Below are 27,211 nucleotides of genomic sequence, written 5' to 3' on the forward strand. Positions count from 1 at the left end.
CCCAATGAACGTATTTCTTTTATCAGATACACAGAGGCCTAATAGGAGGAATAGCCTCATTAAATAAAAGATACAGCAGTTTGGAAAATGGGAGGATGGATTCATGCATATAAAACAAATGTGCTTTACACTTACAGTATCAATACATGAACAATGTGCAAAACTAGACAAAAAAAGTGCTTTGTTTTATTTTCTATCTCATGTAATTATGTGATCATAAGCATTAATATTGGCTATTATTTTCATGTTTTAGTATTCAGATCATGAATGTGATCCTTTCATAGTCAGTCTCCACAAACTACATGAGGAAATCAGATCCTGTTCTCATGTAACATAAAGCCAACTCTGCAAGTTTCCCAAATGCAAACAATCACTGGCACCATCTTTACTTCAACTGTCAGTAGAGCAGGTCCATCGACGAGATGGTTGGATGCTCTGGCATCTTGACCTCCGCTTTCGGCAGCTTAATTCGGCTTATGGCGACCACGCCACACACGGCCAGGTGAGTGGTCACACTGGCCACGCTCAGCCAGAAGGACCAGTCAAGCTCATCATCCAGGACGACCAAAGCAAAGAGGTTCTCCCGGTAGTTGACCACGCGCTCGGTGAGGCTGTGGTGCCTCACGGCGGCCAGGAAGCAGACGGCGGCCAGGGTTCCCAACACAGCTGGTGACACAACAGGAGAAGATGTTTTGGGATAAAGAATGGCTGGAAGATTTTGAAAAACTACATGATTTGTGATATTTTTTCCCTCAATGTTGCGATTGTGATTGAATATGCAATTCTTTTTTCAAGTGTATCTTTTTGACAGACACAAGCAATAAGCATAATTGTTACCCTTGTAATGGTTTATAATTGCCTATAGAGTCTCCCGAATCTGGCAGCAAAACAAAACTAGTGAAGCTCCTAGACTTACTTCAACATAGTTCCTATATATATTCAAATATTTTCACTAGGTTGGAAGGATGCGCATGTGAATGTACAGATACACTTCACAAATTTTACTCAGCCAGAAGCAACCATTCAAAACAGCTGTCACATGAACACGGAAAACAATGCCAAGATGACATACCGGCGATAACATTCCACAGGTAGAGTCCCTTGTGACCCTTGATGCTCTGGTAGGGGACCTTGCGTGCGTTGTAAATGCTGAAGGACAGACTGACCAGTGCGAAGAATACGGCCGCCAGCAGGAAGAGGATCACCATCACGTGAAGACCGCCATTGAGTGTGCGCACCAGCTTTGGGAAGACTACAGTACACACCAGGATTATTATAGTTTGGGAATTTTAATTATAATTAGTTTTTATTTTGTTTTGTTTTCCTTTTTTTTTAGTAGGTTTTAATTAGTTTTTAGGGTGGGTTTGTTAGTTTTTATTAGTTTTTTTCCCCAAAACAGTTTTAGTTGTGTTCTAGTTAGTTTTAGCATTAGTTTTCAATTCAAAAAAAGTTTTGCATATGTTCAAGATTTTAAAAAAAGAAAAAAAAAAGATAAAGTATTGTGCAGCAAAAATTCAACTAAAATATTATTTCAAAACATTTTGATAACTCAGGATAAAGTTTACGGTTTAACATTCCACAGACTTTGAATCACAATAAGTGCCGTGCATATGGCCTCCAAAGCTAATAAAGATGCCTTATTTGCCTTGTGGCCAACTTTAAAAGTTGATTTGTGTGTTGAATTCCTGTGGAGAAGTATTAAACTTGGGTGTACAGTTTTTCCATTTTTTTATATACTGTAAATATTTTTATCATGTATGAAGCAAAAAAGAAAGGTACTTTTTACCTAGCGTTGCATTTGAGGCTGAGCTAAATGTCAAGAGCAGGTGAGCCATTCAAGCCAACGTCACACACAAACTCGTCCGAGTAGCGGCATCATTTACTGGCTCTTTTTCATTAGCTGCTGCTCGATGACGTCAATTCTGTGTGACAAACATTAAGAGGACTACAACTCGCAGATGACCGTTTGATCTTCTCTTCTTCTGGGAAACGGCCATCCCGTTAATATAAAAAGAAATGCTTTCAACCCCAAAGGCTTGTGTATTAAATTATTTGCCAGCGATGAAAACAAAGCACATTTTCCGTACAATTATAGTTAGTTTTAGTTACTTTTGTAGACTGTAGTTTTGGTTTCAGTTTCATTTTCATTCTTCTAAATCATTCAATAATGTAAATGTTTTTTCTATTTTAGTTTTAGTTATTTCATTAGTTTTTGTGTGCTAAAATCCCCTTGGTGCACACACACACAATCGGTTATACTTTCAATAAAATTGCTTACTAGACCAGATGAAATGCATTTGGTGTTAATGAGAGACCCTTCAAATAGGGGCATGTGTATGCTGACTACCCTGAATATAAATGTTGATTTCAGTACAAAGCCAGGTCTCCATTTATAAGAGGGTGTGCACTGCATTATCTTAGTTGTTTATTTTTACATTCCTTCTCAAAAAGACTTGATTTTGTTTCATAATTGAGGAGTATGTGTGATAGGTCAAATTAATGTTGGAAAAATCCTTCAGAATATTTTATCTCAGATCTATTATCTGTTCCTCTTCTCCTCACGAGGATCGCGGGCTTGCTGGAGCCCATCCCAGCTGTGTTCTGGCAGTAGTCGGGGGACAACCTGAACTGGTTGGCAGCCGAGCACACAAAGACAAACAACCATCCGTGCTGGCACTCATACCTAGGGCCAATTTAGAGTGTTCAATCAACCTATCATGCATGTTTTTGGAATGTGGGAGGAAACCGGAGTACCCGGAGGAAACCCACGCAGGCATGCGGAGAACATGCAAACTTGCCTGTTTTCCATTTCTCCCTGGTACAACTCATCAGACTAAAAAGATCAGATAGCAAGGGCTACAGAAGCTGGATAATGATTTTGATAATTTGAATCAGATGTATTGCAACAGGGAGACATGGAAAACAGGCTGGACGGAGAACATCTGGCAACAGGACTGAAGACCCTTGGTATACGTATCAAATATTTTAGACTAGATTATTCTATCCATTAGTCCAGAAATTAATTGAATAATCAGATAAAATGTACTTTTGCATTGTTTATTAACCGGGCGGCACAGTGGGCAACTGGTTGGTATGATGGCCTCACAGTACAGAGGTGCAGGGTTAGGTTCCGGCTCCGGCCTTCCTGTGTGGAGTTTGCATGTCCCTGCGTGGGTTTTCCCCTGATTCCCTGGTTTCCTCCCACATTCCAAAAACATGCATATGGTGATAGGTTGATTGAACTCTCTAAATTGCTCTTAGGTGTTATAGTGAGTGCGGATGGCTTGTTGAGGGTGTACCCCGCCTACTGCCCATGGTCAGCTGGGATAGGCTACAGCACCCCCCAGACCCTGTGAGGAGAAGCCGCTCGGATGATGGATGGATGGGTGTTTTGGATGGATACAACAGTTAATTTTGTTTATTTTGTATTGTTTAGTGATAAAAAAGGAACAGTTAAACAACAATTAAGCAATATCATACACGGGGGATTGATATTGTACTCACTAAGCTTTTTTTAAACTGTTTCTGGTTTGGAGATTGTTTTCCAAAGTAAAGCAGATTTTAATAAATGTCTTATTTTGATTTAAAAAAGATAATTAGTCCCCTTTCATGTAGGAGTATCAAAATCAGAGAATTAAATATACCGTTGAGAGGCAGAAATTAGAGGATTTGTACAATTTTAAATTAAACAATGGCTCTAAACTATTACTCGATTGTTAAAATAGTTTAATTTAACCATCCATTAATTCTCTGACGCATGTTCGTATCAATCACCAAATGTGACAGAAATTAGACCCCGAAGTTTGACACGCATGCACCCCTGCTTGAAAGCTTCTTAGCCTACTGTGGATTTTGGAGTGCCTGGTCCCAAGCCCGCACTTCTTGGTCTTGCCTCCGCGGAACAGACCGTAGTAAACGTCCCCGGTGAACAACTCCAGCTCCAGGTGGGATGCATTGACGATGTCAACGCCGGTTTTGCACAGGATGCGCCCGGTGACCCACCGTTCCGTGGACAGGGCCACGAGCAGGAGGGCCACGGATCCGATGCAGAGCACCGAGGCCGCCGAGAAGCTTATCCGTTTCCACAGAGACGGCATTCTAGGACAACTAGCCCTGAGTGTCGCCCCGGGAGAGGGAACACCGCGCCGGGCAGCGACCGCAGCCGAGCGCCGCCGACCACCTCCTGCATCAGTTTATCCGGCGGGCTGAAATAGAAAAAGGAATAGTGGTCATAAAAGGAGAGGTGTTGGCACGCTCGTAACTAGGGAGGGAGAAACCGAATCTATGGCGGTCAAAGGGATCCCTTACTGGGGTGAAACTCTATCCTGCCTGGCCCGTGCTGCTCTTCATCCGAGGCAATAAATAGCAAATTGCCTTTGGGAAGTGTCTAATTGGTGACCTTTAGGCATGGCGCCGAGATAAAAACCATACACCCGAGGGTAATTGCGTTCACTTGAAGAATCCTAAAGGTTACCAGTGTATTGCTCACATCCCCAGGGGATCTATCTATCTATCTATCTATCTTAAATAAGAAAATCAAAACTTATTACAATGAAAAGTATATTCAACGCTTTTATTCATTTCACTCATGTAAGCATTGCTTTATTGTAATTAATATAATATAAAATTGCTAAATATTTTACACATTAAACACGTTTTTTCATTATAAGTAACTATTTAATTGGTTTGTTCAAAATAACCAGGTAGAACGGCAGTCTTTAGAGTTCATTACATTGCATACTAATTATTCAGAATATTAAACATGGTTATGATTCATAAATATTGATTTAATTAAACAAATCATTCAATGAAAAAGTTTTTCACAGTTTGTTCATTTGTTTTGCAATTACCAGCCACCGTAGCTTCACTTCCTTTGCGAGCATATTAAGAATGAAGCTAAAAAAAAGATAAAATCGTCCATAAACAAAGCTACGCTACCGCGTGAGTTTCGTTTTTCATTTTTTATCTCCAAATTCTCAGATTCGTCGTATCATAAAAATACTTCACTTAAAAAACTCAAAATAAAAAGTTGAGCTGTAGTAAAAAAGATAAAACTAAAAAAATATATTTGATACTGGAATGGAGGATTTAAAAAAACAGCTTTATTGAACCTTTAAAAATAACAGACATGCAACAGTATAACAATTTCAGTTAAAAAAGTAAACCATGGACTGGAGGCTTCTAAACTTCTGCGGGCAAGTACCGTGCGTCACCATGTGCGCGATGACATCACCACGTGACGCACGACGTTAGTCTCCCAGGATGCGCGCACCGTGCAGTGTCGCTCAAAGATGGCGGACTCGCAGTCGACGAGTCTGGCGGACGATCCCGAGAAGGAGGACAGGGGGAGCGGTGGGAGGACGTCGGGGACAGTGAGGGGCAAGTGGAAGGACGGTGGCACAGATAACCTGCGGTTCAGCGACAAAAATGGCAGCGGGAAAGGGAAGAAACGCAACCTGTCAGGTAGTAAAGCAAGTCCGGCTAGGCTAGCCCCCCCCAATTTGACAGCAATAGCAAGCAGCCGGAGGGTCTGTTGTTGTCGCGGGGGATGATCCGGAGGGGAACCCGACTCTAGTTTACGGTTAACGGGTAACGTTCTTTGGAGATGTGGACCCAGATCTTTTATTGTCATTTTAGCATCCCGTTGGTTATACAGTAATTACAATACGCGACCTGACTGTCAACAACATGGCACATTGACATTGTATTGAAAATTGTCTGTCCAGGGTGCCCACCAGCTTGTTGTGCAATGTAAAAATGTGCAACCCTTGTCTTGCAATGACATTGACTCGATGGGGCATGTTTTGTCTGTGCAGATCTGTCCCTGGTCAGGTTTGTAATTACCGAGCTGACCAGGGGCTACTTCCTGGAGCACAACGAGGCCAAGTACACTGAGCGCAGGGAGAAGGTCTACACCTGCCTCCGCATCCCCAAGGAGCTGGAGAAGGTGAGCCAAAACTTAATCTATAGTGAACACCTGTAGAATCGCGTTGTGTATTATTTTGTGTAAATGCCAATCGGTGAAATTAATGACTCTCTGCAGTTTGTGTGACGTGTGGACGTAATTCTTGCAAAATCAAAATAAACAACTGTCCACTTCTCAGTATCACTGACCGGACAAAATGCCATTATTTATTCATAAAGGTAAATTTGTCTGTGGTACATAATCGTCAAACCATTTTTGAAAGGTCTCTCTCTCTCTCTCTCTGACTAAATCACACCCCGACTTTCAATCTTGAGGGAACAATTATTTGAGGAAAGAGGCGAGTGTTACAACACTTCTCAGACAGTTGCACAAACAAGAGCGTTAAGAAATTTGTTGTCAAGCTATTTTCAATGCTTTAAACTTGTTCATGTGTAAAACAAAAATAAATAAAAAAAAATCAGATAATTGAATATATAAGGTACATGCCACAGAAGAGGCGGAACCTCCGCCCCCCCAATAAACTAGGTAGCCCAACTACTTCCGGATCACTGTTGTGCCATAGCTTGAGAGTTGTACTGATGACAACATATCAGTTAGTTATGATACTTGTAAATAAGAATGATAAAATTCAAGTACCAGTGAACAATGAGCGCTTATGCTCAACATTGCTGTGTGCCTTCATGTCAGGTTTCGGCTAAATTCAATAGTGCAGTTAGTTTTTTGGGATTTCCATTGGATGAGATAACTCGACAATGGTGGATTGTCGCCATCCGGAGGGTCAATTTTGAAATTACATGCAACAGTCAGGTGTGTAACCGGCGTTTTATAAAAGAAGACATGCGGGAGCCAAAATCAGATTTAACAGGAGCTGTCCCTGTGTTTGTTTGAGTGGAACAATTACTCTCTCTCCACTTCAAGAGCAAGTATTTGGGACGGAAAACCAAGAGCTCCTGATGAAGAGAGCAGCACAGCCTCACTTGACCAAGACGATGTCCTAACTGACCATGACTACAACAAGCGGGATGCTCACTTACCTTCATAATTTTGAATATAATTACATACGTATAGCTTACATCCTTTGTCCTTCTTTGATGATGACGCGAAGGAATTCACTTGAATTATTCAACTTAAGTCAGTGAAAGTAAAAGGAGGTAAATCAAGCAGCGATCGTGTGAAGTACAGCTGTTGGAGAGCCTAGGGGTGGACTGTATAGGTGATTTGGTTCAATGGGGGTATGCTCTTTTCACCCCTGGGTGTCGGTCAGAACACAAGGATGAGTCCAAGATGTGGGTTGGCAGCTTTAATAGTGTATCTTCACATAACATGTAACAGCACAGGCAACAGGCGGACAAAACATAGGCACAGATGGGAATGAGGTGATGGGCTCAGGCATGCAGGAATGCATGTGAGCTCGCGAGCGTGTGGGCTAGTGTGCAAGCGCACATGGGGTAGTGAGCTTGTGGCAGTGAGCTCATGAAGCAATGAGCGGGTGGCAAGCAGTGAGCATGTGAGGCAAACAGTGAGCGCGTGTGTGCGTGTGGTTCTGTAACAAAAGAAACATCACATAAATATATAGCTCAACTCAACAAACAGCAGCTATAAACTGTATTTGCATGCGCAATTACATAAGCTCAAATGAGACATCAACTGCATCAAACAGTTGCCAACTACGGCCGTGGACGGCGCACAATGGCGGCGGCCATAGGGATTGCGTACTACCTAGGTTACAGCAGACGTACTACCTAGGTTGCAGCAGACCTGACGCACCTAGGTGTATAAACTATATAAAACTATACAAAGGAGCGCGCTTTAGTGGAGCACAACCTCCTTGTATATAACTAGCACACCGCGGGGAACATTTAGGCATTCACACACCGAGCGAAAGGCACATATTCAATGACGCGGCAAACTTCAAAGGCAGCTCGGCGACGGCGCAGGGCAAGAAACATGGCGGCGACGCACGACGACATACAGACTAGACGGGAGTAGACATGATGATGCACAGCGGCGCGAAGAATGAACGCTGTAAACAAATAAATACACTAGTGTACTCACTTGCGGTCAGGAACCCACACAGACACTGAGGCATCGAACACGTCACATACTAGTGGTGGTCGGCTGACAATTGCTGCGCTACAGGCATTTGCCAGTAACCCGTATGCGGGCGCTTCTCGCGAGAGCTCGGCACCGACGCGACTTCAATCACACAACAAGCACACAATCGATGGCGACATTCAACCTAGGAACCTTTCTAACAGCCGCCCCCAAATGTTCGAAGTACATTCGCTCCTAAGAAAGGTGATGGAGTCTCGAATGTCTCACAGCAGGCTGGTCTTGATTGTAGCGACGTCCTCATCACCAGCCGGGAGAGCTGGCAGAACGACCAACCTGGCCACTGGTCTGGTGTAGTTGCGCTCGCCGATCTGCACATCAACAGAGCGGACGTGTCCATCAGCGCTGGGATGGACTTGGGTGACATGGCCCACAGGCCACATCGCTCTTGGCAGCTGGGGGTCCACCAGCATCACGACAGCGCCCTCGACGATATCGGCTCTGGTGGATTGCCACTTCTGTCGTGTCTGCAGGTTTGGTAGGTAGTTACGCAGGAAGCTGGACCAGAAGTGGTTCGCCAGAACTTGGGAGTGTCTCCAGTGGCGACGGCTCAGCAGGTCAGTCTCTGGATACACAATCTGGGGTAATGATCCATCCGGCCGCCCCATCAGCAGGACGTTGGGTGTCACAGGATCGAGGTCATTGAGGCTGGATGAGACGTATCCTAGTGGCTTCGAATTGAGGATCCCTTCCACTTCAAGCAGTACGGTCCTTAGTACTTCCTCTGGGACTGGCTGGGCTCCCACCGTGGTGTACAAGGCTGCCTTCACTGAACGTATCTCCCTTTCCCACGTCCCTCCGAAGTGGGGTGCAGCTGGTGGGTTGAAGTGGAAGCTGATTTTCTGCTTGGCAAGCTGTTGCTGTAGATCTGGGGACAGGGTAGCGAACGCCTCTCGCAGCTCTCTTTCTGCTCCTCGGAAGTTGGTTCCCTGGTCCGAATACAGCTCAGCGGGTGTCCCTCGGCGTGCAATGAACCGCCAGAGGGCCATCAGGAACGAGTCGGCGTCGATCGTGTTCAGAAGGTCTAAGTGAACGCCTCTGGTGGTGAGGCACTTGAATATGATGCCCCACCTCTTCTCCGTGCGTCTTCCCACCATTCCAGTGGAAAAGAAGGCTGGCTTGAAGAGGCGTAGCCGAGCAGGTGGTAGGTCCGCCATCTTGGGGACAGCAGGTCTAGCCTTCCAGCGTCGACATTCTGTGCAGGTATGTTGATAGCGGCGTACTGCTTCACGGCCACGCAGGATCCAGTAGGAGCGCTGTATCTCCGCGAACACTCTCTCTGGTCCGGGGTGATGCAGACGGCTGTCGAAGTCTTGAATAAGGAGTCTAGTGGAGGGGTGGCTGGGATCCAGCACGATAGGATGAACGGCTATCTGGTCTACATCTTCAGCGTGACGAAGCCTACCTCCAACACGAATGACCTCCTCTTCATCCATCTCAGGAGACAAGGTGAGTAGGCGGCTGCTGGATGAGACAGGCTTGCCAGCCTTCAGGAGCCTCAGCTCGTCTGGGAAGCTGTCACGTTGGGATCGCTTGAGGATGAGGATCTCTGCCCTGCGGTAATCTTCAGCAGTATGACCGCTGCTCTGATCTGCCGCCCCCTGCAGCTCCTGCACTGTAGCGTGTAACAAGTCCTTCCAGGTGTCATATCTCGTCGCATCTGCGGTGCTGACGGGGATTGTCGTGACTCCACAGAAGGCAGACCTCCTTAGCTCTGAGGTATCGTCGTCTTTATCAAGAGTAGGCCGGACTGGCCAATCTTCTGGGGGTTGGAGAAGGAATGAAGGTCCTTGGCTCCATCGGTTGGGCTTCACAAGGTCTAGCAGTTTCTTGCCCCTTGTGATATCATCCGCAGGATTCCTCTCTGAGTCTACATATCGCCAGGCATCAGGGCTGGTGAGTTCCTGGATCTCTGCCACTCTAGTGCCAACAAAGACCTTAAACGGCAGGACTCCGACTGCAGCCATGTCAGAACCGTGGTGGAATCAGTCCACAGGATTGTCTGGGTAATCTTCAGCGTGAGCTCCCTCCTGACAAGCTTGGCTAGTTGGGCTCCTGTGACAGCTCCGCACAGCTCCAATCTGGGCATAGAGAGGAGACGCTTGGGTGCAACTCTTGAGCGTGCAAGAAGGAAAGACAGGTGGACTTGCCCGTGCTTGTCGCTTGTTCTCAGGTATGCCACTGATCTGTATGCTTGTTCGGAAGCATCCGAGAACACGTGAACTTCATGGGTGACACTTGACGAATCTACCTCGGCAGGTAGGTAGGCTCTTGGTAGGGTGACTTGAGGGAGGAACCCTAACTCTTCTTCCCAGCTGTTCCATGCTTGTAGGTGATCTTGGGGGAGGAGAGGATCATCCCAGCCTCTGTGCTTCTCCCAGAGGCGTCGGACAAGCATCTTGGCTCGAGTGGTGTATGGGATCAGGAACCCTAAGGGGTCGTACTGACTGACTAAGACGCGGTAGATGTTCCGCAGCGTTGGCGCGCCATATTCGATATGTCGGTGTTGGTAACTCATAGTGTCCGTATGACAGTGCCAGCTGAGTCCTAGCGTGGATTCAGGGGAGTCTGCCTGGTTGTGGGGAAGATGGAGCTCAAAGCTGTCTGATCTTGCCTGCTTGGGTAGGTGTTCGACAACGCTCGGCATGTTACTTGCCCACTGCCGTAGGTCGAATCCGCCAGCAGCTAGGAGCGTCCGGAGTCTGTCCACCAGACGACTGGCTTCCTGAGGAGTAGGAAGACTCTGCAGGAGGTTGTCCACATAAAAACATCTCTCAATGGAGAACCTCACGTCGTCTTCTGGTTGGCTATGTTCGGCTACATGGCGTTGCAGGGTGAACGTAGCGCAGCAGGGGCTACAAGTGGTGCCAAAGGGAAGAACTTGCCACTCGTACACTTCTGGAGGGTCACCTTTGGTCATGTCACGCCAGACGAACCGAAGAAGGGAACGGTCAGCAGGGAGTAGGCCGATTTGATGGAACATCCCCTTAATGTCTGCAGTAAGGGCGACAGCGTGTTCCCTGAAGCGCAGCAGCACTCCCAAAAGCGATGCTCCGAGAGTGGGTCCAGGAAGCAGTGAACCGTTCAGGCTCTGGCCTCTATACTGATAAGAGCAGTTGAAGACGATTCTGTTCTTGCCGCGATGGCTCACCATGTGGTGCGGAATATACCACTCTTCTCCCTCTTGGTTAACTTCTTGATGGCTTAACTTGGAGACGGAGCCTGCATCCACCAGCTTCTGGATCTCGAGGCCATAGACCTTGGCACGCTCTGGATCTTTAGCCAGTCGACGTTCTGTGCTCCGCAGACTCGGGATGACGGCTTCTTTAGGGGCGCGGAGAATAGGCATGTCTCGTTTACGCAGAAGGGGGGTGGCATAGCGAAGGATCCCGTGCACCTCTAAGCGGATGGTCTTTTCTTCGAGCAGGGCCACGGCTGCTTGATCCTGCTCTGACCTCGTCACGATCTTCTCGCTTCTGTAGGGAAGAGTGTCGAGTTGCCAGAGTCTTTCGACGCGTCTAAACAGTTCTGTATCGACTGGGGATACTGATGTCAACAAACACTCTTGTGGACGTAAGGGGTCCTGGATGACCCTGGAGGACCCAGCCTAATCTGGTACGGAGAGCTACTGGTCCGCCTGGAGTGCCCCGTCTGATTGGCTCGACAGCAGTAATCAGGTGTGGGTGGTCGGACCCAATAAGCAGCAGTGGCCTGGCATTGTGAAAGGGCTTGATGGGTAACCCAACCAAATGAGGGTACCTCCGTTGGAGTCGATCCATCGGGTAGGACTGGTCTGCCAGACCAAGGCGCATTGCAGTGAAGGCTTTGGAGACTTTGAAACTGGTCTTGGGGTCAGCAGCGGGAGAGATGCGGAAAGACACCGTCGAGCCACGGAGAGTCTGAACATCCTGTCGAATGGTTCGCAGTGGGAGGTCCTCCCTCGTGCCTCGGATGCCCAGGTCCCGGGCAGCTGCTGACAGGAGCATTGTCCTCTCTGACCCGTCATCCAGGATGGCATAGGTAGTTATGGTGCGGTTGCCGTGATGAAGAAGCACTTGAGCGACCTTCAGTAAGACCCTGTTTCCCTCTCGGGGGCGGTCGACGTACAGGACTTCAGTAGTGGGGCTCACTTGCTGACTGGTATCGCTGTTCGAAGGTCTGTGTTGTCTGTTGTTGACTTCATGAAGGACCTGTAGATGCTTTCTTCGACACAGGCTGCAGGGCTTTTTCAGATCACACTGGGCTGCTTGGTGATGCCTTGCACAGCGCCAGCACCTCTTGTTGTTCTTTATCCAATCTGTGAGTTCTTCTCTGCTCAGGTTGGTTACTTTGGCGCATTGACTAAGAAAGTGCTCTTCATTCTCGCAGAAAGGGCAGTAGGGCTTGGGCCTCCCCTTCTTCCTTGGTGAGTCCCTCACCGGTGCGCTGTTCTCTGTGCTCTTGGCGCCGTGGAGAACGGCAACAGTTCGCTGTCTTTGGCGGCTCTCGAACTTGGATGCTTGCTTCTCCTTTGCCCCTTTGGATGCTGTTGGCTCATCGAAGTCCAGACACCACGATTCATATTTGAGCCACTGGGCCAGGTCAAGCAGAGTGGGAATGTTGCCTGCTTGTCGGAAGGTGGACCGACGGAAGTCTGCTCGCTGCTCTGGGGGTAGTTTGCTGAGCAGTCTCACCACATGAGAGGCACAGCGGAGTTCGACGTCGCCGGCGGTGCCCAACGTCCTCAGGAGACCGACCAATGCGTGGACATGAAGGGCGAACCGTTCGAAGGCTGCGGTGTCACCACGACGAACATCGGGTGAGTCGAGGACACTTGCAATTTTCTTGAGGGCTATTTGGTGGGGCTGACCAAACTTCTCGTTGAGGGCTAACATGGTGTCTGTGTAAGGCGTAGGTGAGTTGATGTTGGAATCTGCAATCAACTTGGCCTCTTCTAATTTCAGATGATCAACCAGGATTTGGTAATTGAAGAGCTCTGTCCCTCCCACTGGTAAGAGGTTCTCCAAAGCCATCTTCAAGAGTGCAAACTCACATGGATCACGGTGGCTGAAGTAGGGTATGGAGGGGCGTGGCCCTTTGTAGCTCTGTTCAGTGGTGGCGGGTGGATCCTGGTGCCGTGGAGCTGGAGTCTCCCAGCCTTGTCCTGGCGTCCCGTAGCTTTGCTGTGTGGGTGCTGGCAAGTACGTTGACTGTTGAGGAGTACAGATTGCAGCATAGGATGGACATCTAGGAGGTAGATGCTGTGAGTGCGCAGGCGGGTGGAGGTTCGGAGGCTGCTGAGGTGCATAAGCTGCGGCATAAGGTGTAGCCCTAAACGGTGAGGGTTGGTACGCAGGCTGATGCTGGAGTTTTGGCGGTGGCGCCGTAGCAGCTGGATGCTTTGGTGAGAAGCTATGACTCCACTTGTAGTGCTGTGACGCAGTGGAAGAGGAAGCTAGATGAGGGTGGCCGGGCTGCGCGCTCAACTGCTGGGATTGGCGGCGCAACGGCTGACTGCTGACCTTGACAAACTCCAATTTGATCAAGGGTAAAGAGAGCATCCGGCTCGAAGGACCACAATGTTGGAGAGCCTAGGGGTGGACTGTATAGGTGATTTGGTTCAATGGGGGTATGCTCTTTTCACCCCTGGGTGTCGGTCAGAACACAAGGATGAGTCCAAGATGTGGGTTGGCAGCTTTAATATGCATGTGAGCTCGCGAGCGTGTGGGCTAGTGTGCAAGCGCACATGGGGTAGTGAGCTTGTGGCAGTGAGCTCATGAAGCAATGAGCGGGTGGCAAGCAGTGAGCATGTGAGGCAAACAGTGAGCGCGTGTGTGCGTGTGGTTCTGTAACAAAAGAAACATCACATAAATATATAGCTCAACTCAACAAACAGCAGCTATAAACTGTATTTGCATGCGCAATTACATAAGCTCAAATGAGACATCAACTGCATCAAACAGTTGCCAACTACGGCCGTGGACGGCGCACAATGGCGGCGGCCATAGGGATTGCGTACTACCTAGGTTCCAGCAGACGTACTACCTAGGTTGCAGCAGACCTGACGCACCTAGGTGTATAAACTATATAAAACTATACAAAGGAGCGCGCTTTAGTGGAGCACAACCTCCTTGTATATAACTAGCACACCGCGGGGAACATTTAGGCATTCACACACCGAGCGAAAGGCACATATTCAATGACGCGGCGAACTTCAAAGGCAGCTCGGCGACGGCGCACGGCAAGAAACATGGCGGCGACGCACGACGACATACAGACTAGACGGGAGTAGACATGACGATGCACAGCGGCGCGAAGAATGAACGCTGTAAACAAATAAATACACTAGTGTACTCACTTGCGGTCAGGAACGCACACAGACACTGAGGCATCGAACACGTCACATACTAGTGGTGGTCGGCTGACAATTGCTGCGCTACAGGCATTTGCCAGTAACCCGTATGCGGGCGCTTCTCGCGAGAGCTCGGCACCGACGCGACTTCAATCACACAACAAGCACACAATCGATGGCGACATTCAACCTAGGAACCTTTCTAACAACAGCCATTTCACTTGGATATAGACAGGTTGGAAATGAGGTGGCTACCTATATCGTTTTGGATGGAGGTCTGTAGCATATAGCCCATTTGTACACAAGGCATTTTTGCCTGCCAGGAACGATATGGGATGTCGCACACACCAAAACGATGTCTGTCGTAGTAGTCGGTCTAACCTGTGAGAGGCACTAATGTACAACAGGGCATCAGGACTGCTGGAAAATATAAGACAGCAGTATTTCTAGTGGTAGTAGGATGAAATTGGAGATGCTTGGCAAACTGTTCTGGTTGGCCCAAGTCTGTGTTACAATACAATCGTATTTGTACAGCACATTTACAGCTGCAGCTGTAACAAACAACTTTCCATAGAGTATAACATTAAATAGCAATAAATCAATAACAGAGACGGTGAAAGCAGTATGGTAAAATAAAATTAGAAAAAATGCCAAAATATCAAGAGGGTCATTGAACACACCAACGCACTGTATGCCATCTTCATTTGGAAAAAAAAAAAATCATGTGTTGACCACACACTAAAGATTGCGGATCATAAATATTGAACAACAGGGACCACTGTGGCACAGCACAAGCTTGCCCGAATTTACCACTGGTTGCTCAGTAATGCAACAGGAAGTAGCCAGGCATCTTTTTCTGCTGGTTTGGACCTATACTGCAGTTCGGTGGTATGGAATAGTCACTGTCCAAAAAGTGAGCCCTGGGGAAAGAGGACTCTTTTATCTGATTGTAATAGCACAGCAGGATCTGGGGGTGTTTACTTTTGTTCATGAGCTACAGCTCGATGAAGACTCCTTCAATGTGTACCGATACTTCAGGCTGAGTAGAGAGCAGTTTGACAGTGTTGAATTATTTAGCCACAAATAATAATATTGAAAAAAAAAAACAAGAAATCTATCTTTCCGATCGGACGTGCTGATGCCAGGCAGCATATTGCACCGCAATTCTTGGTAGCAACACAGCACTTGCACTTTATAGTGTTTGGTTCAAATTTACAATTGTTTCCCACTTGGTCTTTTTTCTTTAGTTGATGACATTTGGCTTCTTCCTCTGCTTGGATGCCTTCCTCTACGTCTTCACGTTGTTGCCCCTCAGAGTGCTGCTGGCGCTCCTGCAGCTTCTCACACTGCCATGCTGTGGTCTTGGGTAAGAAAAAATGTGACCTTGGAAACAGAATTTTTTTTTCCTTCATATAAGAATCAAGTAGAGTTACACATCCACTAAAGTAGGTAGTGGTGGTGTTGTCATTTATTTATTTATCTTAATCTCCGGCAAATTGATGCATTTCAAATATTTTCTGAGACAGACTAAAAACGTTAATAGTTATTCCTTGTTGTACGTTCATCTGTATTTATTTTCTTTTTTGTTTTATTTAACGTTAGTGAGGATACAACGTTATGCAGAGGCTTACTTATCACAGATTTATGGACAAAAGAACATTGTTTAGTCGTGGTGGAAAGTTGGGCAGAGCGTGACGTTTTCTTCAGGTCTGCGGACCGCATGCTGCTGGAGGTGCCGAGGACTAAGCGCAAAATTATTATTATTGTCAATAATAATAATAATAATAATAATAATCATATTAATAATAATAATAATGATGATGATAATATTGCAAGTTTAACCTCATCTGCAAATGAAGTGACCTATTTGTCAGTTAGCACAAACATTTGCCCATCCCTCCTCCTACGGTGCCTGTAAAGTTAAAATAAAAAAAAAATTTAGTGTTGTTGCAACAAATATATAAAATGAGGCTTGATGAAAATCAAGCCTTTCTTCCTTGTGCTCTAGTGGTGGGCGCCTCCTGCAACCGGCCCAGGTGTGCGATGTCCTGAAAGGCTTCATCATGGTCCTGTGTTATTCCATGATGAGCTACGTAGACTACGCCATGATGTACCACCTCATCCGAGGCCAGTCCGTCATCAAGCTCTACATCATCTACAACATGCTTGAGGTACTCCCAGATGGATGGCAAGGATCATCTTCTTGGTGGCGACGAGCCTCATTCTCTTCATCTCTTTCCCACTCTGTTTTGGGCAGGTGGCCGACCGCCTCTTCTCGTCATTCGGCCAGGACATCCTGGACGCGCTGTACTGGACTGCCACGGAGCCTAAAGAGAAGAAGCGGGCGCACATAGGCGTCATCCCCCACTTCCTCATGGCTGTGCTCTATGTCTGTATCCTTTGCGATACGTCTCTCTGACCATCTGATCTCCGGGACAAAATATTAGGAACACATGATGCTGGTTCTCCATCATATTCAATATGAAAGCAGAATTCTAGAGGATTTATTAGTATGTATTTAATTATTTTACACGTCAATTTGCAATGCGATGCTGCGAAATGGTGTCAACTCATTTTATATTTCTGTTGGACAAGGCCTAACTAAATGATTTAATTATTTTCCATCCATCCATCTTCTGTACCGCTTCTCCTCACAAGGGTCGCGTGGGGTGCTGGAATCTATCCCAGCTATCTTCGGTAGGCGGGGGACACCTTGAACTGGTTGCCAGCCAATCGCAAGGCACACAGAGACGAAGAACCATCCGCACTCACACTCGTACCTAGGGGCAATTTAGAGTGTTCAATCGACCTGCCATGCATGTTTTTGGAATGTGGGAGGAAACCGGAGTACCCGGAGGAAACCCACCCAAGCAAAGGGAGAACATGCAAACTCCACACAGGATGGCCGGAGCCGGGATTGAACCCACGCCCGATGCTGTCTCTCACTGTGAGGCTACCGTGCAAACCAGTCGGCCACCGTGCCGCCTTTATTTATTTTAGTTTCACTAATACGACTCTATTAAAATAAATAAAACATCTTTTTCGGGCGATACCGCTGTACTAAAAATCGCATGACTTATCTCAATTTCTGATTCAGTGATTGGATGGGGGGGGCACATCCTTTCTATTTGTTTGTTCACCAGTGTAACGTTCAATTTCCTCCTCAACGTGTTTAATCTCAGTTCTCCACGCCATCCTCATCATGGTCCAAGCCACCACGCTCAATGTCGCCTTCAACTCCCACAACAAGTCGCTCCTTACCATCATGATGTCCAACAACGTGAGTAGTATCACTAATTTTTTTCCCATTCACACCTAACTTTCCCTGTGTAGTTTTTGTTCCTGATGGAAATTATTAAAGTGTCATTGTATTTGGGAAGAGGTGTTTCATTTTCTTCAAGTGGATGACACAGCTGGCGATTCATTGAGATAACATACCTTATATTGTGGCCAGTGAATATAAAATCAAGGTTCCATCTGTTTTTCTATCAGTTTGTGGAAATCAAAGGAAGCGTGTTCAAGAAGTTTGAGAAGAACAACCTTTTCCAGATGTCAAACAGTGGTGAGTGGATTCACGCACACAATAAAGCCAAAAGGTGAATTTATGGAGTAGGTTAATCCAGGATTCATTTTGTGTTTTTGTTGTTTGTCACCCGCAGACATAAAAGAGAGGTTCACGAACTACATTCTCCTGCTCATCGTCTGTCTGAGGAACATGGAGCAGTTCTCCTGGAATCCCGGTAAGCACATTATACAAAGACATCCAGCGGAAAAATGTTGCCTTAATATGTCGGATTTAATGCTAAAAGTTGTTGTGAAGAAGTTTTACTTTTTTTAAATTTTATTTCTATTCTTAAAAACATCACAGAAACATACCGCACATGAACAAAAAAATATTGCCGTACAATTGATGAATTAATGGGTGGAAAAGACCCATTTTTCTGCTTAAGTCTTTGAATCTATACAGACATTTACAAGGTGTCAAGAGATCCTTGAAATTTTTCATTTCCAAAATTAAGGCCTTAATCATAATTAAACGAGAATTCAAGTCAAAATTTGTCTTTGCTATATGTTGCGCATATGTGCCCCTACATGTACATAAGCAGTACTGTGATTAATATTGTGTTTGTGGAATAAGAATCAAGCAGATTAATCCACCCATTTTCATCCTTGTTAGGCGACTGACATGAAAACGATGTCAAAGGGAGCTCAGGCTCGCATTGTGGACGTCACGACTTATCTGTTGCATTGAGTTTGGTCACATGATGTTCCCAACGTTAGCAGAATTTCTAGCTTATTAAAAAATTTCTCTACGAGTGGCTGACAATCAGTTCAGGATGTATCCCGTCTACTGTCCGAAGTTAGCTGGGATATGCTCCCGCACCCCCGCGACCCTTGTGAGGAGAAGCACTTTAGATAATGAATGGATGGGTAAAAACCTTCTGTAACATGCGTGTACTAACTAAAGCTACCTTCCCTGTGTCAGAAATGAAATCAGTCATCAGCCACAACATGCGGCCTTTCTAGATGTTTGAGAACTTTAGAGCTCGGTTGCCAAGGTAGCCATGACACGGCTTTACGCACAATGGTTCTCTTTACGCTGCGGATGACCCAGATTAACATTACAGCGCATCTGCGCCCTAGACAGTCATACAGCCAGCGGGGAAAAGAGTGAGAAGAGGCTGTTTCAAGATAAAAGAAATGCACCAAATAAATAAATATATAAATAAACGACTCGTCGCCTACTTAAAGTAATTGTCGATGATTTTGATCGTTGACGTCATCGTGATTAGTCGACTAATCTTGGCAGCCCTACACTCACATCAATAAAGATATGTAATGGCTGCCAGGATGGCCGAGTGGTCTAAGGCGCCGCGTTCAGGACCCAGTCTCCCCAGGAGGCCTGGGTTCGAATCTCAGGCTGCCAGGATGGCCGAGTGGTCTAAGGCGCCGCGTTCAGGACCCAGTCTCCCCAGGAGGCCTGGGTTCGAATCTCGAATTTTGGCTGCCAGGATGGCCGAGTGGTCTAAGGCGCCGCGTTCCGGACCCAGTCTCCCCAGGAGGCCTGGGTTCGAATCTCGTGGCTGCCAGGATGGCCGAGTGGTCTAAGGCGCCGCGTTCAGGACCCAGTCTCCCCAGGAGGCCTGGGTTTGAATCTCGAATTTCCCCATTGTGGGACTAATAAAGGCATTATTAATACAGCCAGAACATATGACGGTTTTACAATATTTTTAACCTGCGATTGACTGGTAACTTAGTTAGGGTGTTGCCCGCCTACTGCCCGAAGATAGAAGGGATAGGCTCCAGTACAACCGCAACCCTTGTGAGGATGAGCGTCCTGGATAGTGAATGGTTCTAAAACTTTTTTTGGGATGGGGAAATGAATGTTTGAAAGTCATAATCTTTGCCTTATTGTAAGGTGTTAATGTGTTCACATTATTTCTTTTAAGAGCTAATATCGGACTTAATGGAATATTGGACTGTTGTTCTTTTCTCAGACCACCTGTGGGTGCTGTTTCCCGACGTGGCCATGGTGATTGCATCCGAGGTGGCTGTGGACGTGGTCAAGCACGCCTTCATCACCAAATTCAACGACATCAGCGCCGACGTGAGTGCCTTTCTAACGGAAGTAACCGTGCTATGGCAGCATTTCGCGACAATAATTAGATGATGTCATCACCAGTGTCTGGTCTGACGTGTAAAATAGTTGTCAGAGTCTTCAGCAAACTCGAGATTGAAACCCAGAACTTCTCGACTGTGAGGCAGACATACTAACCACGGATTTCACCATACTATGATGTTGAAATCCACGAACTATACTCACTGAATGAGAGGCGCAACGATTAATCATCAACTAATCAAATAAATTTTAATCAGTGATTGCTTTACTTGTCCCCGTTTTGGACGCTGATTCAAAAAATGTCTTTAAATTTTCTTCAAACATATGAGGATTTTAATAGATTTTAAATAAAACATGCACAATACAAATTTTCCCGTGGGGTTATTTTTAGCTATGAAATTTTCACAGAAAAAAAATTCACCTGTTGCTGAACCTACGATTTGGCTTGAAAAGCTTACTTGCACCTCTGATTTGAAAGGTGTTGTTGACCAGTTATAATAATCATTTTGTTGAAAAGTTATCAAGTTATCCATTCATCATTATTTTAGTTGCTTCTCCTTACAAGGGTCACGGAGGCTGTCTTCGTGCAGTAGTCGGGGTACACCCTGTACTTGTTGCCAGCCAATCGCATGGCATGCAAAGACAAACAACCATACATGCTAACACTCAGACCTCCGGACAATTTAGAGTGTTCAATTGACATATCATGCATGTTTCGGAGTATCGGGAGGAAACCCGCGCAGGCACGGGTAGAACATGCAAACTCCACATAGGAAGACCAGTGCCGGAATCAAACCCCGCACCTCTGAACTGTGAGCCCATCGTGCTAACCAGTCATCCAGTGTGCCACCTGTTATCAATTCTATTTATCACATATCATTTCTTGATAATCAATTATTCCGATACATTTTTAAAGATTTTCCCGATACTTTCAATGTAATCTTTTCTGTATCCATCCACGTAAGCAAAGTAATTATCTTTATATCAAATCAAAATGAAGCATTTGTTTTTATTTTGGAAAAAAAACGATCAACATTTTTGACTATTTTCTGACATTTTACTGGAACTGAAACATTATTTATGTTTGTGCATTTTCTGCACTGTCAATTTGGAATATTCTGTTTTTGAATAAAGGGATGGAAACTAAAACAGTCTTTCCATCCAATTCATAGATTAATCTACAAAATGGTAGTTTAATCTTTTTTTTTTAATGGTTAGTTGCAGATCTCCAGTAGACACACCAATATTTATAAAACATCACTTGAAAACACTCCATTACGGATCTGTTGTCTTCAATACATGGGAAATTTTATTCTATTTTTAGTTTGATTTTACAATGTTATGTATATCTTCATACGAGAGAGAGTTAAGAAATGACATTGCTTGTGCAGCTGATAAGTGCAGCATCACAGGACCCACTGTGTCTTCTACTTTGTAGGTTCCACTGTATGGATATGATTTTGTCATTGGATGCTGCATATGATTTTAAACTTCATGCAAAGCACAGTTGATGTCTCTTTATTTTTTTAATATATATATATATATATTTTCGTCACAGGTTTACGGGGAGTACCGAGCAAGTCTCGCATTCGACCTGGTCAGCAGTCGACAGAAAAACGTGAGATGTTGCAGCATACTGTATTTTGTGTGAGCACATGCATGCGTGTGTTTTAAATGAAGTAAATTGATTATATTGCCATATAAACAATAGGAAGAAATGTTTCCTCAGTGCAATGAAATTCTTACTCAGTCGTCCACACACTCTTAAAATTGCTGCGTCATAAGTAACCCAATAACTGACCCAACACTGTGGGATTGGGCCCATGCAAGGTTATTTATACTCAGTGCCATCATGATGATTTAAGATTTTGATCCAACAAAGTCTTAGAAAAAAAAAAAAAAAAAAAAAAAAAAGAATAGCTGGGTTAAAAATAATACTCAATGTTATCAACGTCATTTTCTGTCATGAAGAAGCAACTTTTTCCTGTTGGGTTGACACACAAGTCACATGATATGTTCAGCAGTTTTTTTTTTTATAGTGAAGACATACCTAGTGTTGTGGCTGGTGGATTGTTCATACTCAAGTAAAGAAATATACAGAAGATGGTTGATTACATTGTATGTGTGTGTGTGTGTGTGTATGTAGGCTTATACAGACTACAGTGATTCTGTATCCAGGAGAATGGGCTTCATTCCTCTTCCTCTAGCACTGCTGGTCAGTTGCCTAATACATACATATTTATCTCTTGTCATAAATAGTGCAGGATTTATTGCATGCACTTCTTTACCCAGTTGATCCGCGTGGTGAGCAGCTCAGTGAAGATCCAGGGCTCGCTCTCCTTTATGTGTGTGGTGCTCTTCTGTTTTGGGTAAACGTCTACTTTAATTCCTAATTTTCGTTTTTTCTTTATTTTGTGTGTGGGGGGGGGTATTCTAAGAATGGCACGTTCACCCCGATTGTCATCTGTTTGTGAGCAGGCTGATCACTTTGAAGGTGCTCAACAGCATCGTCCTGCTGGGTACGTCGTGCGCCTTCGTCAAGGACGCAAATATGGAGGAGAAACTCTTTGACCCGCCACCCTCGGCCATCTCCAGCCGCGTCAACTCCCGGGCCCACCGCGCCAAGCCACCTCACACTGCCACGACGCTGCAAGGTAGTATCAACGCCTTAATGCCATTTAGTAAGACTTGTATAGAAGGCAATGCATTATATTTGACTACTCCTACTATTTACTTAAAAAAAAAGCTTTGTTTTTGTCCTTCACTGATTTCCATGAAACATAAAGGGGAAGTGGACCCAAAAATTTTCTTTACTGTAATATGTGCTATGCACATAAACTTGTCCAAAAATGGCATTCTGATTAATATTACATTTGTGCAAGCTGAGTTAAGCAGCAAAATCCACCCGTTCTTATCCATCTCAGAGGACGCCCATTATGTCACTTTCTTTCGACTGAAAATTACATCACAGTCGCTCAGGGCTCCGGTAACGACCAATCACAGCTCAGTAGTTTTCTCAAGCTCATGATTGGTTGTCACCTGACCCCTGAGCAACTGCAATGTCATTTTCAGTCGACATCAAGGACAGGGCAGGGTCCACCGGGATGAGTCCCCGTGGAAGAACTTAACACGCTGGAGATGCTATGTCTCTCGGGGGAGCTATGAACACCCAGCGTTTCTCCGGGAGAGCTGGATGCAGTGGCTTGGGAGAGCAAAGTCTGAGCTTCTCTGTTTAGGTGGCTACAGCCCCGAATAGATAGCGGATAGGGAGTGAGTCCTAGAACTGCCAATGTTACTAAACACCACAGTTTTTCACACAGAACCGATGAGTGACAAAGCCGGAATACCCTTGGCGTCAGTCAGTCCGCAACCAGCCTACGTAGCAGAGAGCACCGCTCTCCCTGCTGCTGTGCTCCCCAAGTGCGACTCTGATACCTTCCTCACCACACCTGACGAAGAGGACGACGTCATCAAGATTATCAACACGGACACAGGCCTGGACGAGGAGGTGCTGGCTCGCCGAACCCCTAAGAAAGACTTGCTGGAGATCGATCGCTTCACTATCTGTGGCAACCGCATCGACTGAACGCTACAAGGGCGGCGGCAACCGATCAGTATTTATTAATTTATTACAGACACAAACCAGCAGAGGCTTTAAGCTGTTACTACATGCCGGTGCAACAAGTTCAACAGGGCTCGCCGGACCCGATGCCGGTTGCTGCGCGACCTGCTTAAGACAGCATGGAGACTGCAGTCACCGAAACCGGAGATGTGAAACTGTTGCTGTAATGGTTACAACTGTACTGTGTGTTTGTTTTTAAGCACAATCCGCAGTCGGCCATTGTTTTAAGAAGGAACTCATTTTATCGTCTCCTAAATTTTTTTGTATGGTGAACAAATTAGAGGTTTTTATCTGAAGTGGTAGACTCGTCATAACAAGCTGGAAACCTGATGCCATTCTTTTTTTTTTAAAAACATATTCCTGAGTCATTAGCCAGTTTCACACGGCCTGGAAAAGCCGGCCATTATTCTGCCTTTGAAGTCGTACATTTGTTTAAAAGGGAACAGTTATCACTCGCGGACATAGTGACTGAGTCCAATGATGTATAATGCAAACGCGCAAATAACTGATGCCTCAAAATGATGAGCCCAAAATGCTCTTAAACCCTGGACTGGTTGCTGGCCAATCACAGGTCATGTACAAACAAACATTGATGCTGACATTCCAATGTATGAACTCTGTTCATTCGGCTTGTAATCCTTCTCTTCTGATCCCTCCCCAGTATCAGACGTGCTCCTGGGCTCCATTCAGGGTCCCTTGTGATTTAGAATCTTATTCAAAAGACTGCTCAGGTGTCTAGAAAACATTATTGGGTCAAGTAGAATTATAGCACAGTTAAAATCCACACGTTTTTTGGGGGGCTGGTTTTGTCTCATGCAAACGAGCACCGTTCACTCATTAACCCTGGACTACGGAACAAATTTAGGACAAAACGAGGCTTACTACTAGCTAAGAGTGTGAACCAAAAAGCGAACTGATGGAAGCCAAATTTCATCACAAAGCCACTAATTTAGTTGAGCACATTTGTGCATGTGGTTTGGATTATATTCTCCTTCAACACTTGACACTCAACTCTCTCCCCATGTTGTTTTGCTATGTGAAAGGCTACTGCTCTGATGTGTCAGTTTTGGGGCTGATTTCTATGTGTGAAAGAGGCTAATGACTGAAAATACGAGTGTAGCTATACACCGTTTACACCAGGCACGGAGAACCGTGTTTCCTATCAGGAGACATTTTTTACAGTGCTCTTAGGACCATCGTAAATTATGGAACAACGTGATGCGATCAAATGTTATATATTTGATCAGCATTTGTGGGGCTTTTTCTAATAGTCCCTCTGTGGTTTTGTTAGTTTTAATGGCCATTTATGGTCCGGAAGCCACAGGTTGCACACTCCTGCTTTTAATACAGACCAACTGATTTTTTTAAAAATCTTTTGGCATTATAGCGGGAATGATTTTTAATAAGGCTGCCCACGAATCATTTAAAGATCATTACTGTGACCAAATTTGTCCACATTTTCCTCCCGTCATGTGCACGAGCATCCATTTTAGCTCATTTTCTTCTTAAATAATCTCAGAACAAAACATCAAGAACGCCTTGCAGGTAAAATGGCTGAAACAAGAAATTATTGATGTGTGCCACGATAGATTTCAACTCATTCTACATATTATATTCCGTCAAAATGTGATGCATTTTGGGTTGTAAATGTTTTTATACCATCCTGCTGATCCTCATTGGCAGGATGTCACCATTATATTGTTTTGTACTGATGTATTTGTAATAATTGCATGAGATCATGTTTAAAGGCCACTTTCATCTATAGTTCAATTCCAATTGAGTTCCATCTGAATTTGATTTAATGTGATATTTTTAAATAGCAAACAACTCCGCCTCTGATGCTTGCCTCGGTTTATATACAGTGGCTATAAAAAGTCTTCACACCCCTGTTCAAGTGACAGGTATTTGCGATATTTAAAAAAAAAAAAAAAAAAAAACGAGACCAAGATAAATCATTTAAAAAGTTTTGTAAATTGTAACTTGAAGCGTAACTGAAAAAAATATATTTTGGAGATATGACGTAAAAACAAACGGTGAGATTATGTGGTAGTACAAGTCTGCACGCCCTCATAACTGGGCTATGTTCAGAGTTAACCAGTCACATTCAAACTCATGTTAAATGAGAATAAGCACGCACCTGCCACTATGTAAAGTGCCTCTGGTTAATACCAAATAAAGTTCATCAAATAGGCTTTACATATTTCATTTTCCCCTTTAAATGCTTTATTTTCTTCAAATTGAGTTGCGCTGAGCATAGGTCACATTACTGCTGCATTTTTTTTAATGTGATTTATCTTGGTTTCGTTTTTTTTTTTCTTTCTTTTTTTTATGTGGATCCCTGCATAATCGTGGTTCGGCACCCACTGATTCATGTTTACTGTGTTTTGTTTTTATTTTTCGACTATTTTCATTTTCTTTTGGGGAAGCCAAACCCATTTTTAATGTAAAACACTTATCGCATTTCGAATGGAAAAACAGCATGGATGGCTTTGCAATTCAGGGACCAGCCTAGTCCCTGCCCTCCATGAATAGCGGGGGTCCTCTTTATATCACAAAAACCTGGCCTTAATGGGTGGGTGTGTAGACTTTAACTGTACCTAAATGCATCCATCTCATCTTTTACGTGCTGCCTCTTTGATTGTTTGAGTGAACAAACGTTACTGATAGCTTGATTTGCTTATTGTTCAGTTAGCGTGTGTGAGTGCGTGTGTGAGACGTGATCTTCGCAGAAGAAGAATAAAAGGTTTTGTTTTATAATGCTTTCTGGTGTTGTTACATCTTAATGCATTTTATGACTTTACCCAGACAGAGTAGTCATGTAATGATGTGTTTGGTGTTGTGGTTGTATTTTAAAGGGACACTAAAAACATAAACATCCATGGCCGCCTTCAGGCCCGCCCTTGACAAAACTTTAGTCAAGCTAAATGTCAGAAATTTGACCAGATTGGGTTCTTGTTATTGCATTCGTGCTCATGTTTCAGCCTGTGAAAGTGGAGAATCGGTCAGCATGGTATTTTTTATTTTTGTGGAGGTGATCACAAGAGCTCATGTTTGAAGTCAATAAATCCAAACTATTGTGCAGAACGCTTTCCTACTTTCACAGGTTGAAGTGGACAAGAGTTTGTAATGTGCAATTGCATTTTGGTGGCGATCAGTCGCCGTTTTTGACAACAGAACTGACAATTCAAGCAATATTACATCACTTGGTTTTCTGCTGAAACCGGAAAAAAATAACCAGTCACACTCCAAAAAGGGGCGCGCCAAATTGTCGTGAATCGAATCACAAAATTAGCCCTTAAATCACTACAGAGTCTTTTAGGGGGGTGACTTTTAGTAATGATGTCATTTTTACGTGCAGTGTGAAGGTCAATCAAGTGTTCCTTTGAGATGTGATGCTGCTGTCAAAGTAAAAGATTGAAGAATATATATATATATATTATATATGTATATATATATATATATATATATATATATATGTTAGTGCTGTCAAGTGATTATTTTTTCAACAAATCACTAAAAATTCCATGATGAATCGCGATTAATCACATTTTTCAACTACAATTTTTTGTGAAGCTTGTCACAGATATTTACTTGAATAAT

General features: G+C 44.8%; 2 protein-coding genes across 4 annotated transcripts; one reads left to right on the forward strand and one right to left on the reverse strand.

The window, feature by feature from the left end:
• Nucleotides 1-130: 130 nt before the first annotated feature.
• On the reverse strand, nucleotides 131-14,511 carry clrn2 (clarin 2). Of its 2 annotated transcripts, none has more exons than XM_088303072.1 (4): nucleotides 14,376-14,511; nucleotides 3,845-4,205; nucleotides 1,073-1,252; nucleotides 131-666 (listed from the first exon to the last, which is right to left on the reverse strand). In XM_088303072.1, the coding sequence occupies exons 2-4, from the start codon at nucleotides 4,095-4,097 to the stop codon at nucleotides 398-400; spliced, it is 702 nt and encodes a 233-aa protein (XP_088159198.1). In that variant the 5' UTR covers nucleotides 4,098-4,205; nucleotides 14,376-14,511; the 3' UTR covers nucleotides 131-397. The 2 variants fall into 2 exon arrangements, with proteins under 2 accessions (XP_088159198.1, XP_088159199.1); XM_088303073.1 differs by lacking the exon at nucleotides 14,376-14,511 and adding an exon at nucleotides 4,309-4,367.
• LOC148331895 (transmembrane anterior posterior transformation protein 1 homolog) lies at nucleotides 5,287-26,370 on the forward strand. 2 transcript variants are annotated; one of them, XM_088303070.1, is made up of 14 exons: nucleotides 5,287-5,463; nucleotides 5,817-5,947; nucleotides 15,617-15,735; nucleotides 16,357-16,540; nucleotides 16,627-16,762; nucleotides 17,552-17,649; nucleotides 17,862-17,931; nucleotides 18,029-18,109; nucleotides 19,868-19,977; nucleotides 21,548-21,607; nucleotides 22,136-22,204; nucleotides 22,282-22,358; nucleotides 22,468-22,643; nucleotides 23,310-26,370. In XM_088303070.1, exons 1-14 carry the CDS (start codon nucleotides 5,292-5,294, stop codon nucleotides 23,573-23,575), a joined length of 1,749 nt encoding a protein of 582 aa, XP_088159196.1. In that variant the 5' UTR covers nucleotides 5,287-5,291; the 3' UTR covers nucleotides 23,576-26,370. The 2 variants fall into 2 exon arrangements, with proteins under 2 accessions (XP_088159196.1, XP_088159197.1); XM_088303071.1 differs by having other exon boundaries at nucleotides 16,378-16,540.
• Nucleotides 26,371-27,211: the final 841 nt, after the last annotated feature.

This window comes from Idiotropiscis lumnitzeri, chromosome 8, assembly GCF_059441095.1.
Source record: "Idiotropiscis lumnitzeri isolate Australia: NSW breed Sydney's pygmy pipehorse chromosome 8, RoL_Ilum_1.0, whole genome shotgun sequence".
NCBI lineage: Eukaryota > Metazoa > Chordata > Actinopteri > Syngnathiformes > Syngnathidae > Idiotropiscis > Idiotropiscis lumnitzeri.